Consider the following 16,914-nt stretch of genomic DNA (forward strand, 5'->3'; position numbering starts at 1 on the left):
TGTCTGAATTCAAACTGAAGTTTTTGACACTCCAGTCCGCCAGTCCAGGGCGCCATTTAGGTCACAAGACTTCTTAACTTCAAGCAATTTGTCTCAAATCATCCCACTGTTATATGTTAATTTTATCTCCATTCAGGCATCAGTCAAAAAATATATGCTGCATCAAGTCTGAATCAGTTACTGGTATCAGCCATGTATCAAATAGGCTATGGTACTGGTACCGTACACTGTCAGACTTCGTGAATAAAGTGAGCAAAAAGAGGTAACTTAAACTAAAAATACCATATTTCAAGGTGGCAACGACACCCATGATTACGACTATGAAGTAATTTATAATAGCATAAAAAACGTCAAAGTACCATACCGGTATGGCTTTATGATACCGTACCGGTACCGGTACTGTATATATACGGTACGGTACCGACATACGGAAATGATAACGGTAAAATCATGGGCCTAAATAGAAAACTTCGGTAACGTAATCCATAGTAACGTTACGCCTTCATTGCTGGTGTCATGCTTTCATTGTTCATTTCTGTGTTCTCAAATACCACTCAGCAAATCGCTTCCCTAAAATTAGACTATCGGTAGCGCACTTTTATCGCAAATACCGAATTTACCGAACATTCAGACATTCAGCTTATCGGTACAGGATATCGCACCTTTTCTGTGCGATTTTTACTGAACTATGGCCTCCGGAGAGAGAGAGAGAAAAAGATATTTATTTTTGTCAGGCAAAAAAGAAATTAAAAAGATCAAATCAATACCCAAAACATATTAGAGGAGTATATCATATCAGTCAGAGGATGGTGGGAGCGATACGACATCACAGGTGGCTCTCGTCCGGTTACCACTTACCAGTCCATGTCGAGTATAGGAATAGTTGGCCGCCAGTGGTACTGCTAACGTGCGCGAACCACCGGTGGGGAGGCGGTGAGGAGTCGTCTCGCACACACCCCAAATTAGACCGTACCAGTACCAGCTAACCGCGGAAACGTGGATTTCAAGGGTCTAAACAGAGTTTCAACCTACAAAAAAGCTATAAATGATACAGAAAAATGCCTTATTTTACATTTCACATGCGTCACCCCCAGTGCTTCCAACGTATGTCAAGAGTAAAAAAAAACGAGAAAGATTAAAGAGAAGGAAATTTTAAAGACTTGAAATATCCACTGCTAACCCCTACCCTTCGTGGGGGTATCAGATACATTTTTTACATTGGTCTAATTCTGGGTTCCTGCACATATAACCATAGAAGTATGTAATTCCTCAGCTTACCATATAAATAGAAAGTTCATACCCTAAGACTGGTCACAAGCTTCAAGTCAAGTACGAGAGGAGCAATGCCTGAATTAGCAGAATATATAAATAGGCTTACCATAAGTCCCGCTTTTCAGCGTTTTGTCCCGCCGTCCCGATAAGTCAGCCAAAAGTCCCGCTTTTCCAGCGTAATACGCAAACATGTTCTCGTTACTGTTGTTTCTGTGTAGCGCAGCGCTAGCCTACATACTGAAGGTGAATGCGTTCGTTTCCCGCTGATTCCCATTGATGGCAGACGTATCGCATGTAAAACCCATATTAATTTGTCTAAATTCGAATTATTTGTAGCGGTATCGGTAAGGTCAATTCCTTGCTATTTTTCGAACTGAACCCGATATTTGGACAGAGAATATGCGCGTGAAATTTCAATAACAATATGGTCAATAAAGGCAGCTTTAAATGTAACAATGTAGGCCTATGTAGTAAAATCGGAAAATGTGAAGTTACAAAATCACAGCTAATGGGTCGTTGTCTTTCGAGGCGTCCCGATTTGAAGTCACAAAAATATGGTAACCCTATATATAAACAGTATCTAATTTAATTACCTTCATTAGCACTGGAGTAAAATTACTTTCCAGTCATTTTTCTGCCCATAGCTACAAAATAACATAAATGTGGTATCTTTTAATTCAATAAAAAAATTACAAACAAAGAAAAATGGAGCATCAGAAAAATAGTTAATATTAGACCCCAGTGGGAAATGCCTACCCATTGAATAAGATAGATATAGCATGGCACCGACGCTTGGTGAATGTTCTGTTAAGTTTATAAATGGTTCTCGATCTGGGAAAAAGCACACAAACACAAAACAAGTATGATGAAGTAAATATATAGCAGCAAGTAAAAGATGAACCTTAACAAACCTATTCCGATACATTTTTGTTTGAACAAACAAAAATTACCCTCAGTGATTTGATATAGGACTTCAATCATAGCTATTACTTCTGAAGTGAAAGTTCGTACAATACACAATCTTTAAATACACTTGGATATTCCAAAGAAATACAAATACATCCCTAGTAATAAGGTCATATTATAAATAATAAAAAAAGCATCACATTATTTTATAACAATATGGTATTGTAATTGATTAACATCTATTGAACATCAAAGAACTTTAAATAATTCAAACCTAACAGTCGTGTTTAGAAATGGTCTAATTTGGCAAAGTGTTAGAGACCACTAGAAAAGTCTCCAAACAATGTTTTGAATATAAAAAATTAATATTATACGAAAACAATACTTTCTCCCAGCCAACAAGGCAAGTTCCCCCAAGGCAGATCAACTACCAATATCACAGTAATTGGGAACAAAAAAACTTTTATACTAATATTGAGTATTGAAAAAACATTGTTTCGACACAAAAACTAGTAAGTAAACATCAAACAAAGATATGTATGATAAACAATCACGGAACAATCAGCAAAATTCCAACATGTTAGCCACTCAAATCAGTCAGAAAAGCTAGACTAAATTTCATGGTAGATATTAAGATTGGAGAACATCGACGGTCAACGATAATTCTATGTAAATCAATAATTGTTACCAGTAATCACATGTTTTGACCAATAAATTCTTAACACCATTACACACAAGTATGAACAATCCAGGGTATGCATTGAAAAAAAAACAGCTGAACCCCGATAAACAACCTTCAGAACATTGAAATTTTCATATCGTTTGCAAATTCAAAAAGACTGGCACAACTGAATCGTAGCATAAAATTGATTGTAAAGTATTGGATTCTGACAAGTGTGGGATAAAATCTACTATGGAAAGTATGGTTATATTCATTGTTTCTTCTATATCAATACCCGTCGAAGATCAGAATATTACGATTGATATATTACTTCATCTTTCAAATTATATCAGGAAAAGGAAACCTTTGGCAAGGGGACCAGCTGACACACAATTTTCTTTCTGTTTTACACATTGCATACAAATCTTCTTGATAACAGAAGTGCAACAATGGGCCATCAGGACTAATTTCCTTCCTTTGTCGTAGCTCTATAGCAACACCAATGGATTCATTCATAATCAAAATTATATTCCTGCCACAGCAAACTGACATTGTGAATATTTCATACATTCGCTGAGATTTCCAATATCATGTAAATGGAGCAACTGTTGTCGACTTCTCCAAATCTTTTATTTGCTGACGAATATACAACACCCTGAAAAGGGGGAAACGTATTACCAGAAAATGGAGTGATTGCGTTTCAATAAAAATGCAACATTGAATTGAAATATTAATTCACACATCATTTATTGGAATGTGAAGATGCTAAAAAATAACCAATTTTCTATCAATGATCTTGAATAGCAGCAAACATGCTGTATACTTTTACACACAAGTGAGGACATGAGAAGATTTTACAATCATTGGTTCAACTGCACATTCGTATAGTTGTGGTTGTCAGTTTTTAGTGAGTTTGAAGATAGGGCACTTTTATCAAACTTTTTAAGAAAAGCAACATACCTTTGTTCATGAAGAGTAGAGTGAATTTCAGCGGATCGGACTTGTGATCGCGCCATTTTCATAGAAGCACTTAGTTGGGATGTGTGAGAAACGACAAACTGATGATTTTCATCACATAACCTGGTGGACTGCAATAATATTTGAGTGATAAGTATTATAGTGGCTAAAATTAAATTATCTACTACCGGTATTTCCAACATACTCTGAAAATTTGGAATACGAATAATACCAATTGAAACAATAATACCTATCTGGGACCATGCCTATCAGGATTTTGCAATACAGAAAGAGAAATGAAGCGAATTTAAAGTACCGTAATTCTATTTAAAGCCTAATATTTTTAAAAAAAAGTGAAGTTTCAATACTTCAAAATGAAAAATGCTTGGACCTCATCATTGAATCATCCTTACTCACTCGTAAAATCACGAATTTACAATATATGATACATTTAAATGCATTCAATTGTTTAGGACATCCCTGCATTAGAGTGACTTAAAAATTGAAATGTAGAAATAAACCTACAAGATACAAATTGAAATTGATGCCTGATCAAATTTATAATTATTCCTAAATTACTCTGTTACCTGTCTCTCCAACTGATCTGCAGGCCAACCTTGTACATGCAATACATGACGCTCATCCAGTAATCCTCCGAGATCATTTAAAACTTTTTCTGTGCTTTGTGAAACCAAAGTTGAATTGCTGAAACAGAAAGGTAATCATTCATATGTAAAAAGGTTGAAATGAATTATAAATAAACATCAAGCTTGAAGTAGAATGGATTCAAGCAAACTTAAACAAGCAATGTATCATCCATATGTGAAGAGTTATGGATGAGTACGAAAGTAATAGAATGGAAATTTTGATACATGGACTCATGCTCCGTAAAAAACAACACTAAATAAGAAACTAACATATTTATGGTATCAAACTTTTGTAATCGATTTGATGTATTGAATATCCATGCAATATAGTGATTACAACCTAAATCTGTTTAAAACCAAAAATCTAGAAATATTTTTATAGTTAGTTGTTACCTTATGTGATCATCTATTGGATTAGAAGGTCGAACACGCTTTGGAGGAGGTTCTTCCTCTTTCGTGACTTCAGTTTCAACTGGTTGTACCTCTTCAGTTGTTGTACCTATAATATATGAGTACTAACTTGAAGCAATTCCACTGCAAGTAATGCATTAATTAAGTCAGAAGGAGTCATACGACAATAAAATAAAAATATCTCAAAACCTAGAAATTATATACAGGTCGCCTATTACATGGGTGTGCAACCTTTATCACAGGAGGGCGAACTACAAATAACTGGGTGAATCGGCGGGCTGCACCTTAATTTAAGATTGCCTTTCTAGTAGTAGCAGTCATAAAAAATTGTTTCTTTTTTTTATTGATCTTACGACATTACTAGGGGTCCTTGGAGAAATGAGGCACAGCGTATAGAAATGACCGAGGAATTTATTTAAAACAGAATCAAAAATTATTGATACTTGTACTGAGGTATGGATGCTTATATCTATATAGTTCTGTATTTTAGCATCATCACGATTAATTTCCATTTTCAATATTCTAAGAACAACTAACTATTTTAAAACAAAATCTTACTATATGCCAAATTCCCGAATTCAAATGTTATAGGGAAAACAGTAATTTCATTCTCAATATAAACACATTTCAATGACATATTAATGCCATATTGAGTTCAATTTCAGGTAGGGCCTACTAGGTTTATATTACCACCAAAAGGCAGAAAGCCCACAATCATTATATGAAAACGATTATGGCAATGGCACACCAACACCAATTCACACAAAAATTAGATAGTACCTACCTGAAATTTGTTGGTTTTGGGCAGCCACAGATAACAGCATCTGAAGAGCTAAATAGCAAAAATGTAATTATACCGGTAAAAGAGCTAAAAAGCAACAGAAAAAAAAATCCAAAACAGAATTCCTAACAACTAAGAGTGACTAGAAATAGGATAGGTTTTAAATATTTATCCCGGGGAAGAGGAAAAACGATTGGACGGCTTAATCGTATGCATACCACACCCCTCGTCTGGAGTCCATGTCAGGTATGGGACTAGTTAGCCAGTTATCTTTTTTTCAGAAGCATGTACTTAGTAATTAAGATAATCGAAATTTATGAAAAAAGGTGCATACAAACGAGAGTCTGTATTCGAAAGTAAATATATGATTTTGATAGAATCGATATCAATCTATTAAATCATTGATAATAAAAAAAGTACTCCTGTAGTATGTGCAACAAGATTGCGGACACCGGAACGTAGTATGTGTATCAGGTTAAGGTTATGCCATAATTTCAGGTACAAATACTACGGGAGTCACTTGGCTAGTCCCCGAACTCGTAATAGAACTAAAATAAGGAAAATTGGAAGTATGGCCTAACCCTAGCCTGGTGGGAGCGCCATAAAAATTAATTGTCAGTTAATTTCAACAGGTGCACAAGTTTTTTAAGGACAGATGGACATGAAATTTTCTTTGTGAAGTCTCAGTTAATCCAATATAAAAAATTGATTACAGCTGTCAACTTTATGAATGATTTCAAATTTGTTGGATGAATAAATAAAAGCAATTAATCTGAACCCGAAAATATTTTATAAGCCATGAAATTGGTAAAATAAAATTATCTTTTATTCTGAATGGGCCCAATATATGATATATCAAAGCGAAATTGCAACATAAAGTAAATTCAAAATAACTATCAAAACAATACATAATGAAATTCAGCATACATGCACAATAGCATACCATTCTTTAAATGTCCTTCTATTGAGGTTTCTTTATTTTCTTCTGATGCTGAAGTTCCAGCTTGATTTAAAACAGTTGATAATGTTTTGACTAAAGAGGAAGGTGCTGTAGCATCATTACTACCATTTGCTGTTGGTGCTTCTGTCTCACTGGTTTCCATCAATGCTTGGACTGCAAAATAAAATAATATATAAATGTGGATTTCTATGTGAGTTCACTGAGACATTGATGTTATAAAACATTAAACAACTTCAATTTTTGTATGATTTCACCAGTGCAATCACTAATCAAATGACATGATCTTGCATAATAACATGTTACCGAATGAATGCTGTTTATGAAAGATGACAAAACCTCTATATTAATAATAATTATGGACGTCTAACTTAACCTCTTGCATCTGAAAACGCTTTACATTTAAAGAGAACATTCTCTCATAAATTACTGGTAAATAAATAATAAACATAGAAGATATGCTGGCAACAATGTTACTATCATACAGTGGCGGCGCGTGGTCATTTTGACAACCGGGGCAAGCTACTGCGGGACCAAGTCACCCCCATCTACGGGGACAGGATGAGCGCTGTAAGTTCTCCCATCATTTTACGAGTATAAAAACCATTCCATCGGTAACAACCAATCGGCAAAAGCGACAATTTTTAACGATAAGAAAGTGTCTTTAAAACCGGTCCAAGTCAAGGGATTAATAAATATAGACAGTTTATTTTGAAACCTCTTTCAAAAGGAAATGCAATATTTACCCAGATAAATACAATGACATATTAACAGAAACTTCGGGAAAGCAGACAAAACCTAAAATAAGGTTTAAAACGTTACTATGAAGAAAGGAAAGATATTGCAAAGATAAGGACATGCGTCGCTCACTCATAGATATATATGCTGCTAGACTTCTACTGCTTGAACATATATGCAACACGCCGCGGTTTCTTGGAAGCAAAATGCTCAATAACGCGCTGATTAAAGTCATGCATCCCAGAAATAACGTCTCTGTGAATGGATAAAACAGCCAAGGAATTTAATCTATCTTGCTTCATTGTGTTTCTGAGATACGTTTTAATACGCTTCAGCGTGCTGAATGTTCGCTCTGCGTCGGCGGAAGAAATAGGCGTCGTCAAAATGATGTCCAGAAATTTTGCAGACGCCGCCAAGGTAGTTACTAGAGTGTTATCTATGAGGAACCCATAGAGCGCGCACGTTGATGTGATGTTCAAAAAAGTTTGATTGGTGTATATACATCGCAATTCATTTTCCAATTTACCCACGTTTATCATGGGGTAAAATTTGGAGACAGTAGCCAACAAATGGACGGGTAATTGACGTGCATATTTTGAAAAATTTTTGGGGTTCATCAAAGAGAACGCGGCAAGGTGTTCAGTGCGCAGACGATCGCCTATTTGATTCACCAGAATGTCACAGCATTCCTTTGCAGACAAAATCAAACGCTGCGTTGTTTGCCCGCGGCGTAAAGAAGCACTCCATGTGTCGTCGTATTTTATTGTTTCCCGGATACGAGATACAGCATCGCAGAAGTCTGAAACACACGACTGCACAGACGCTTCATCCATTAGCCTTGACTGCAATGCGCCGTATAATACATCCACGTGATAGAATATTGTGCAGAAAAAAGCGAGAAAAAATGAAAACTCACCATCTTCTAGCAGACGCTTTAGACCTGCCGCCTCCCTCACAGAGCGTTCGTCCCAAACCGGAGAGCTCTGAATGCCATTGAAACACTCAATGAGCTCAGACCTAATTTCGGACACGCCCTGCACCACGCGTGATTGGAAGTTCCAACGTGTTGGTGCACAAGCTGGGAGACGGCGGCTACATATCTGGCAAAGGAGGTCAGAGCGCTTTGGCGAAACGGAAAAAAATGAAGAAAACCCCGAAACATTTGCAAAAATTATACGGACGAGAGGGGTATCAAGACACATATTTTTAATAACGAGGTTAAATTGGTGTGCATAACAATGTAAAAAATGGGCATGAGGAAAATCTTCTTTTATATAAACTTGAACACCATGTTTCGACCCACTCATGACTGCCGCGCCGTCATAAGTTTGAGCTATCAATTTTGACTTCGCGTTGTAAGGCTGTAACACTTCTTTCAGTACAGCCGATATCCCGCAAGCCGTGCGATCAACGATTGGTACAAAGCTGTGAAATCTCTCGATAGGTTTACCATCTTTCACAAACCGAAAAATCACAGCCAGTTGGGAAACGCACGTGATGTCAGTTGTCTCGTCAGACTGAATCGAAAGGAACTGGCAATTCTCAATTTCCAGAGCCAAATGTTGTAAATAAATTTTATACATTGAGTCGAGCAAATCATTTTGGATATCCTTAGATGTCCCTTTCGAAACAGTTGCGGCATCAAGATGATCTCTCAATACTGTATCTAGGGATGCGGTGTATTCCACCATATCCAAAAATACCCCTCTATTAGAAGAGCCAGCCCGTTCATCGTGCCCACGGAGGGACAGCTCGTGACAACCAATGAACTTCAAAACATCTATCAATCGACCGAGAACATGCCGGTTTTTCTCGACGTTTTGGTTGTGCCGACGAATAGAAACCGCGCGTCCTTCATCCAACTGTGCTGCAGCCTGCAATATTAACATTTCCGAATGTTCGATATTTTACTGCATTGTCCAGATGCTCCATAGAAGATTGATGATCCCTGGCACGCTCGGAAAGATGTTTAAGATCTCTAAAACCAAATTTACACCAACGTGAGTCACGGGCGGTAGCAAAAAGTAGGCAATAAAAACAAAAAAGTGCATTTTTGTCCTCGCTGTAACACAACCATTCGTGTTTTTTATACCAAGTTTCTGCACAGAATGTACGCCTACGCTTTCCTCCGTCATGGGATTGTTCCAGTGAACAATTTTTTGGTTGATAAGGCCCAAGACGTTGTACCTCTAATTTTTGTTCCAGCGGCAGCTGCGAAAACAGAGTGCGAAGTAGTGCATCAACCTTATTCATTATGAGGTCTAAGGCTAAGAAATGCGAAGCCGGAAAGAAGTGAGGAGCTCAAAAGGAATGTGGAAAATCGAAAGCAAATGGACTAAAGGGATCTAACTGATTCAAATAGCGAAACAAGCGACAAAAACGAAGGCGAGGAAACTATCAACTCTTCAAGCAACCAACGAACGAGAAGGAATGCGTGAATATGTCATCACGTTGTTGTAAGAAACGTCGGCATTGTGTCGTCATAATTTCGGGGCTAGCCCCGATGATTTAGTAAAAGAAACAGAAAACAAACGAGACAAACGCGGCGAGTGGAAGATAAAAGAGAGAATACGATATGAGCAACCGGGGCAAAATCGGCGTCGCCCCGTCGACGTTCGGCGAAGGCTTTGCGAGCGAAAAATGAACCATGTCGGGAGAATATGGCTAGTGTAGACAGTCTGTGCAACCGATATTGAGGTATTTTTCAAATATTTTTTATTATACCGAAAAAACAACCGGGGCAATGCCTATTGACGCGCCGCCACTGCTATCATATAACACCATATCTTAATATGAATATTGGTAAGTTATACCAAAATAAAAATTATGAGCCAACACAGAGATATTTAAAAAAGCTAATCTGTAATTGGTAATATTTTGAAAGAGAACTTCTGAAAAAAAAAACATAATTTAGCATAAATCCAGAAAGAATATTGCAAACTTCAACTGGATAAATATGTTTCAATAGAGAAATATATCATACTAACTTTTATTATCCAATGTATCCCTTCTTGCAATGTCAGTAGCCGATCTTGGCGTACTGTTGCTGCTTCTTGGTCGATCGTCCCTCCCATCGATATTATAAGAATCCTTATGATCAGTTCGAGATTCAGAGCGTGATAAATGCACATCGTTAGGCATAGAAATGTTTTTACCATTATATTCCTTAATAGATTGACTAGAAGAACGCATATTTTGACTACTAGATTGTCTTTGCAAGTTTGGCTTGCTATTATGATGTACTGATGATCGGTAGTCTCTATCTTGAGATCGTGATTCAATGTTATTTGATAATCGTGTATCTCTATAATCAATGTCTCGATAGTCCCGATCTTTTGCCGTACTAGAATTTGTTGTACGATAATCACGATCTTTACTTCCCTCGCTTTCATGATTAGTTCGACTTCTTTGCTGCATTTGGAGCTTTTTTGCATCAGAATAACTTTTGTGTTGCTTTAGAGCAGCATGATGTGCATTACCACAGCTTGATGAGCCGGATCCATCAGTGGAATGTTTATTGCTCACTGAAAGAGGTCACATACCTAGTTAACAGCAAAACTCAATATCCTTAAACCAAAACAAGACAAATCAAAACAATATATTCAAATAGCATTAAGCGACTTTGTTAATTTTCAAATAATTCCACTTACTACTTCGGGCATTTTAACAGCAAATGGAAGTCTTGTGACCAAGTACCACCCAACTCAAAAACCAAATAGACAAAATTGTAACATCATTCAATAGATAATATTGGCTATAATATATCGGAATAATTTGTTTAATTGCAATTCGGAATTGCGAACATGAAGCAAAATAAATCAAAAAGGGTATTCTACTAACTGCTAGGTAACGAAGTGCAAACCCTCTTGATGTAAAGGGAATGAGTGAAAGGTGGGTCTTATTTAAACATCAGGATTAATTAATGCAAATATTCAGCTTTTAGAGTTTTACCTTTATTATGGAGTCCAGAAGATTTAGACTTGTCCTTTTTAACTTCGATCGCTCGACTAGAATAAAAAGCATTGTTTTAGCTCAGCAAATTCAGCTATAAAAGTTTTTCTAAAGACAACCATATATCAGAATATGTGTTCTGCATAAATACATACCCCAGTGGTTCCCAACCTTTTCCCAAGCGACCCAAATTTTGTATAAAAAATTTTTTTGTAAAACCTCACGAGAGGCATTTATTTATATTTACTTCATTACTTCAACATTATTATTTGTTTGTCATCACCGATTTTTTGATATCGTGGCATGGCTTTACTTAGCAAAATATATGCTTTCAAGTTTTCATATTGTGATATTTCCCACATATACAATACAACCACTGTTGAGCAACACTTCAATACAAAATAAACAATAAAATTTGCTAGAAAATGTAATCCTATTGTTTTCTAGTAATAGAAAACTAGCCTTTACTAGAAAATAACATGCTTCAGTAGTGGCAACACTGGGTCTTATATATAACGAATTCCACCAACGAGAAAAGAGACTTACAAGATGACCAATCCTAATGAAACAATTAATCAAACATTTACAAACTTACCTGCTACTCCATTCCTTAGGTCTTTCCCATTGTGATGATTTAGTTTTATTATTGAAAAAATAAACCTTCCCATTAGAACTTAAATGTTCTGACCAATCTCCACAAATTCTTATTGCACCAGGAATCTGAAAAAAAAATTTTCATTAAAATATTTGCATGAATACCGGATATTCTCAAGATTAGGAGTCACCAACACAGTGCCTATTTGCACCAAGTCACCTGCAGAGACTACATGAGTCGTTGGCGAGTCTGTTCTAAAATTAGCTCAAATAACGGCGCTTATCAGTAAGCTGAATCTACTAATTTTATTCTTGCTATTCTTGTTTGAATCACACTTATATGAGAACTGGAAATGACAATATATTATTTATTGTAACGCTCAACTTTGTCGATATGTGACCTCAGTAATGTCACGGGTCATTTAATACTGTTCCAATTATGACTTAACACACACTGGGTCAGCTTGAGCCATGCGTTTCATGCAATTCTAATGAACATGGACATATCAAACATTGCTGAACAACATTTAGCCTTGATGACTTCCACCTCAAACCCTATCGAGGTATGCCAAACTTTTGGGGCCTAGTTGACACAAAAAAGTGCAGGGGTGTATTGACAGCAGCTTCATAGGTTGGAAGCTTGTTTGGTTAAACCTATCTTTATGAATCAGCCTTTTCTAACATGATCTTCATCAAGAACAAACACAGAACATGACTCAATGATGAAGATCTGCAAGACTCGCTCAGAATTGCACATCAGAGTACAGCACACTGGTGGGGAGCATGCAATGCTAGGTTTCCCACTAATTGAGAAAGAAATAGACCAGATTTTGTCCTGGTTGAAATAAGATATCAATGATTACAAAACTAAGTCCATTTTATCTTTGGCTTGTACAGGGTGTTTGTTAAAAAATGTAAGTACAAATAGGCTGCTATAGAAAAAAATTGTTTCGAAACGTTTAATTTGAAAATATAAGAGATATACTGATATTAATTTTTTTCCTAAAATAATTTTATGTTAAATATTTATCATTATTAGTTTCTACTCGTAGTTAAATACCGTTATTATTAGTAATAGTTAAATCTTGATCGAGTACATTGGGAAGTAGCCCTGTGCTTCATGAAGGTTGGTGATCCCTGCCCTAAATCAAGTAACCAGATCTACGGTAATTGCTGGTCAATTTTTAAGATGCATATTTTTCTAATAGACATCTAGTTGTAAAATAAACCATAACAGGAATGGTCAGCATCATACGTATCTATGCTGCAATGGATGACATTTTTTTTACTACTCCTATTTTTAAACATGAATAATTTCAATCTATAAAATAATAATTAATAATAAAAACTAAATTAAAATTTAGGAAATATAAACGACAAAGCACTTTCAAACTTATCGATAAATCTCTACTTTATCAACATCATTCCTTTATTTAGCTCAAAATTAGCTCTATTCATATTACCGGCATAATATAAGACAACAGACAAGTCATTTAAAAACGCAAATATCAAACAATACTATCGTTTACATTTTCACAGATTGTTAAAACTGTCTCTAACCTGAGAAGTAACCGACTTTGTTGATCTGTGATCACGATTTGATTTTACAGAGGACGATGAGCCGATGTCACCAGATGATGCTAAAATTTAAAATGTAAACAAACTGAATATTCAATGCAGCCACTTCCTGTGTGGATCATTTGATTGAGTTAGGTAAATATATATATATATCTTCCCAAATATGATCAACTGGCGGACCACGGTCTGAATCCGGACCTTCCGGGTATTCGATTCGGACCGCGCCTAATTCTTTATTTTGGAACATTGGCCCCACTTTTGGAGTTTCCATTTTTAAAATCACTTTTATAAATTTAAATATATATGAAAAGAACTATAACGCCATAATACACAATCTTGATTAGCTAATAATCATTAGTCGGCCGTGAAAGTGTGTGTTTAAGGATGTCGGAATATAAATTCTGGAAAGACTGGACCCAAATATTTTTATATTTATAAGTTTTATATGCGGATCTTCGGTAAAAATAGTTCAGTAGCCCTGGCCTGCCTACTCTATGATAGGACAATTTATACAAGTGGACTATGGCATTTGATAATGTATCAAAAAATATGATAATAAGAACCCACTGTGCAAAGATAGTTGCTTATGAAGAATAATAGCAGATATTTAATCTCATGCAAATATTTTGGTGAGAAAGACTATAAAACTTGTATGGAAATAATGAATGCAATTCCACAACGACAAAATGAAATTCTTCAATGAATTTTTGCATTGAAGAACTTTAAAAACTCCAAACTTTATTGCTAATATTTAAGTTATATTAATAAGTCCAGAGACAGCACAATAATCAAACTTTTATGAGACAGATGGTTTAATGGAATCCAATATTACTGGTGCTGGGGACCATTGAAACAAGCTTTAATTCTCTCAATTCTAAAAAACATCTTTAATGGTGATTGTATGGTTGAGTTGTCTACATTGTGCTTTCCACTGAATTTGAAACACTAACTTTCCATATGCTGACAAGGTTAGCCTAACCAATTTGAGTATGTTGTAAATTTATATTATACGCTTACACTTATCATTGAATTTGTGCATTCCAAACATCTCTTTCTTCCCATCTACATGTCTATGATGATGCTGATGAACTGCTTCAGATTTTCGCATTTCATGCATCCCTGTAAAAATACGAGGAAATAAGACAAAATGCCCAATTTGACAAGGCCAACATAAAAATACTAGATGAATAATTACAAAATATAAAGAAAAAACATTTCTCAAATAGGTGGAGTGTGCCTAATGATCAGGTTCAAAGCTCATGCTCAACGATAAAAACTCTTGTGCTTCATAACTATAGCAGTATAAAGCCGAATAGCAGCATGATGTTACAGCACTTCGAAATAAAAGATTATCTGTAAAAGGTTCATAAATAATTCAATTCATGATTTTTCAAGAGAATGCAGAGTAGTATAATGCCACACTATGTTTATATACTACAAGAAGAGTCTGTTAGCAGAAAGATCCAACCAAGACCAGAGTCGGTATTTTTGTTATTAGGATTGAATAAAGCAGTTCTAAAAAAAAATTTTTCAAACCCATCTGACAATGTGGTGGTAGCGGTAATTATTGCCTCCTGTGTGAGACTTTAGCTCATACTGTAAAGAAGGCCTAATACTTTCAAAGCACGTCTAACAAACCACAAAAGCAGCTCAGTAGTCTTCCCATTTGTAATAGGTACCCAAGAGATGAGAGCAAATAGGCAAGTAATTTATTCAGTCAATAATAGGAAAAGTCAAAGATTTCATTTCTTCAGATCTATGTAGCATGACTAAAGCAGAATATAAACTTTTTCTTAATTAACTTTCATTTTACTTTGGTAATGCCAGTAATGCCAACCTCAATGAAAAATTCCAGTGGCTTCAGGGACCCCTATGCGAAAGTTTGATTGCGTTTTTCTATATGAAAAGCAAACCCTTACAATGGCAAAACGAAACAATCTTCAAAGTGTAGAAAGGTCAATAATAGTGGCAAGCCTAATGTAATATGTATTTGATTATATTTAACCAATATCTGAATATACATATATTAATAGACTCTCGAATTTAAATGTAAACTTGCAGATTCCCTGGAATTTACTGGAGGTGATGCTGTGGAACCCCAGTTGAAAATCACTCTATTATGTGTCAATGGCAACACTGCACGGTCAGAATACTTGTATTGTGTATGTATGGGTACCGACCAAAGACAGAAATATGTTCACTGGTTTTTAGGTTACAGGCAAAGTTTGATGAGTTTATATTTATGTGGTCATAAACCATTATATAAGTTATGTGTTGTCTGTGTAAATATATTAAGTTCAACTTGGTGTTATTGGATTTATATCAAAGTATCATAACTACACAATATTCAATTTATTATTTTAATGACTTTTAAAAAGAATGCTGAGACACAGTTTGATGGAGAATCTGTGAGAGTACAGAACACCATTCAGGATCGTCAATATAATGCAGTCTTGGACCAGGCACTTGATGTCCATTGAAGTGCATTCTTCATACTGCTGTACTACAGACTGCTGTCTGACTGTTGTCTGAAAAAGATGGTTATGCTGAAAGATAAGAGATTAGGTTGAACAGTATACCGGTACCTTCTCACAGATTCGGTATACCCAAAACATTTAGGCGGCGAGCAATTACTATATTCAGATATTGAATGCCACCGATATGATATCAAGATACTGGGACATTGTACATGGCGGGCAGCCGGAAAGACGACTCATAACAAAATATACCGGTACCGGTACCGGTACAACGCTATATTTACCTCGTTTTTGTACTGCGTTCATGGATAAGGCGTTACTTCTCTGATTTGGAAAGTATCGTTTGATCTTTCGGCGATGACCATCGCATCACAGCTCCGAGAACAAAACAAGTGGCACCATCAACGGTACGCGGACTAGAGACGATTGACAGGGCTTGGCTGAAAGACTGGACCAATGAAAAAAGCTTAGAAGTGAAAGGAGTAAAACAACAGCGTTTTCCGGTTATCCGTTCTTCGTAACGTCTGTTTATTAAAATCATAACTTTGATGATTTTAATTTGTCTATAGAAGTTCTGGATCTGAATATGTTACCCAAAGGGGTGGCTTATGCATAAATATTTGAAATGTAAAAATGAGGCGATGGTTTTATATTTTCACTCCACGAATTGAGTGGTTTCGACTCCGACGATTGTATTGTGACCAGACAGTGTGTACCTACAAATTTTTCTTTTACCTATTATGCTTATGTTTTCCAATAACGTTTACCTCATCTCTATCTCTTCTTAATGCTTGTGTGCGTGTACAATCACAAGCCTTACAATCACAAAAAGAGTTCAAATGGGGAGTAGAGATCTTATCGAGAGGAATTCGGGGAAGGGAGAAAAAGGCGATTTATAAGTCGATCAAGTCAAGTCAAGTTTATTTTTTCCAACCAGTAAAAATCAAAAAACATGCAAAAATATAAAGAAAAAATGATATTCA

At 35.8% G+C, this 16,914-nt stretch overlaps 1 protein-coding gene across 1 annotated transcript; it reads right to left on the reverse strand.

Annotated features, from left to right (window-relative positions):
- Positions 1-1,929: 1,929 nt before the first annotated feature.
- On the reverse strand, positions 1,930-16,386 carry LOC120341967 (uncharacterized). Its single transcript, XM_039410587.2, has 12 exons — positions 16,216-16,386; positions 14,472-14,573; positions 13,437-13,516; positions 11,878-12,002; positions 11,283-11,338; positions 10,319-10,855; positions 6,579-6,749; positions 5,639-5,686; positions 4,837-4,942; positions 4,384-4,501; positions 3,800-3,927; positions 1,930-3,494 (listed from the first exon to the last, which is right to left on the reverse strand). The coding sequence occupies exons 1-12, from the start codon at positions 16,235-16,237 to the stop codon at positions 3,428-3,430; spliced, it is 1,560 nt and encodes a 519-aa protein (XP_039266521.2). The 5' UTR covers positions 16,238-16,386; the 3' UTR covers positions 1,930-3,427.
- Positions 16,387-16,914: the final 528 nt, after the last annotated feature.

The sequence above is a fragment of the Styela clava genome, chromosome 3 (genome assembly GCF_964204865.1).
Source record: "Styela clava chromosome 3, kaStyClav1.hap1.2, whole genome shotgun sequence".
Lineage (NCBI taxonomy): Eukaryota > Metazoa > Chordata > Ascidiacea > Stolidobranchia > Styelidae > Styela > Styela clava.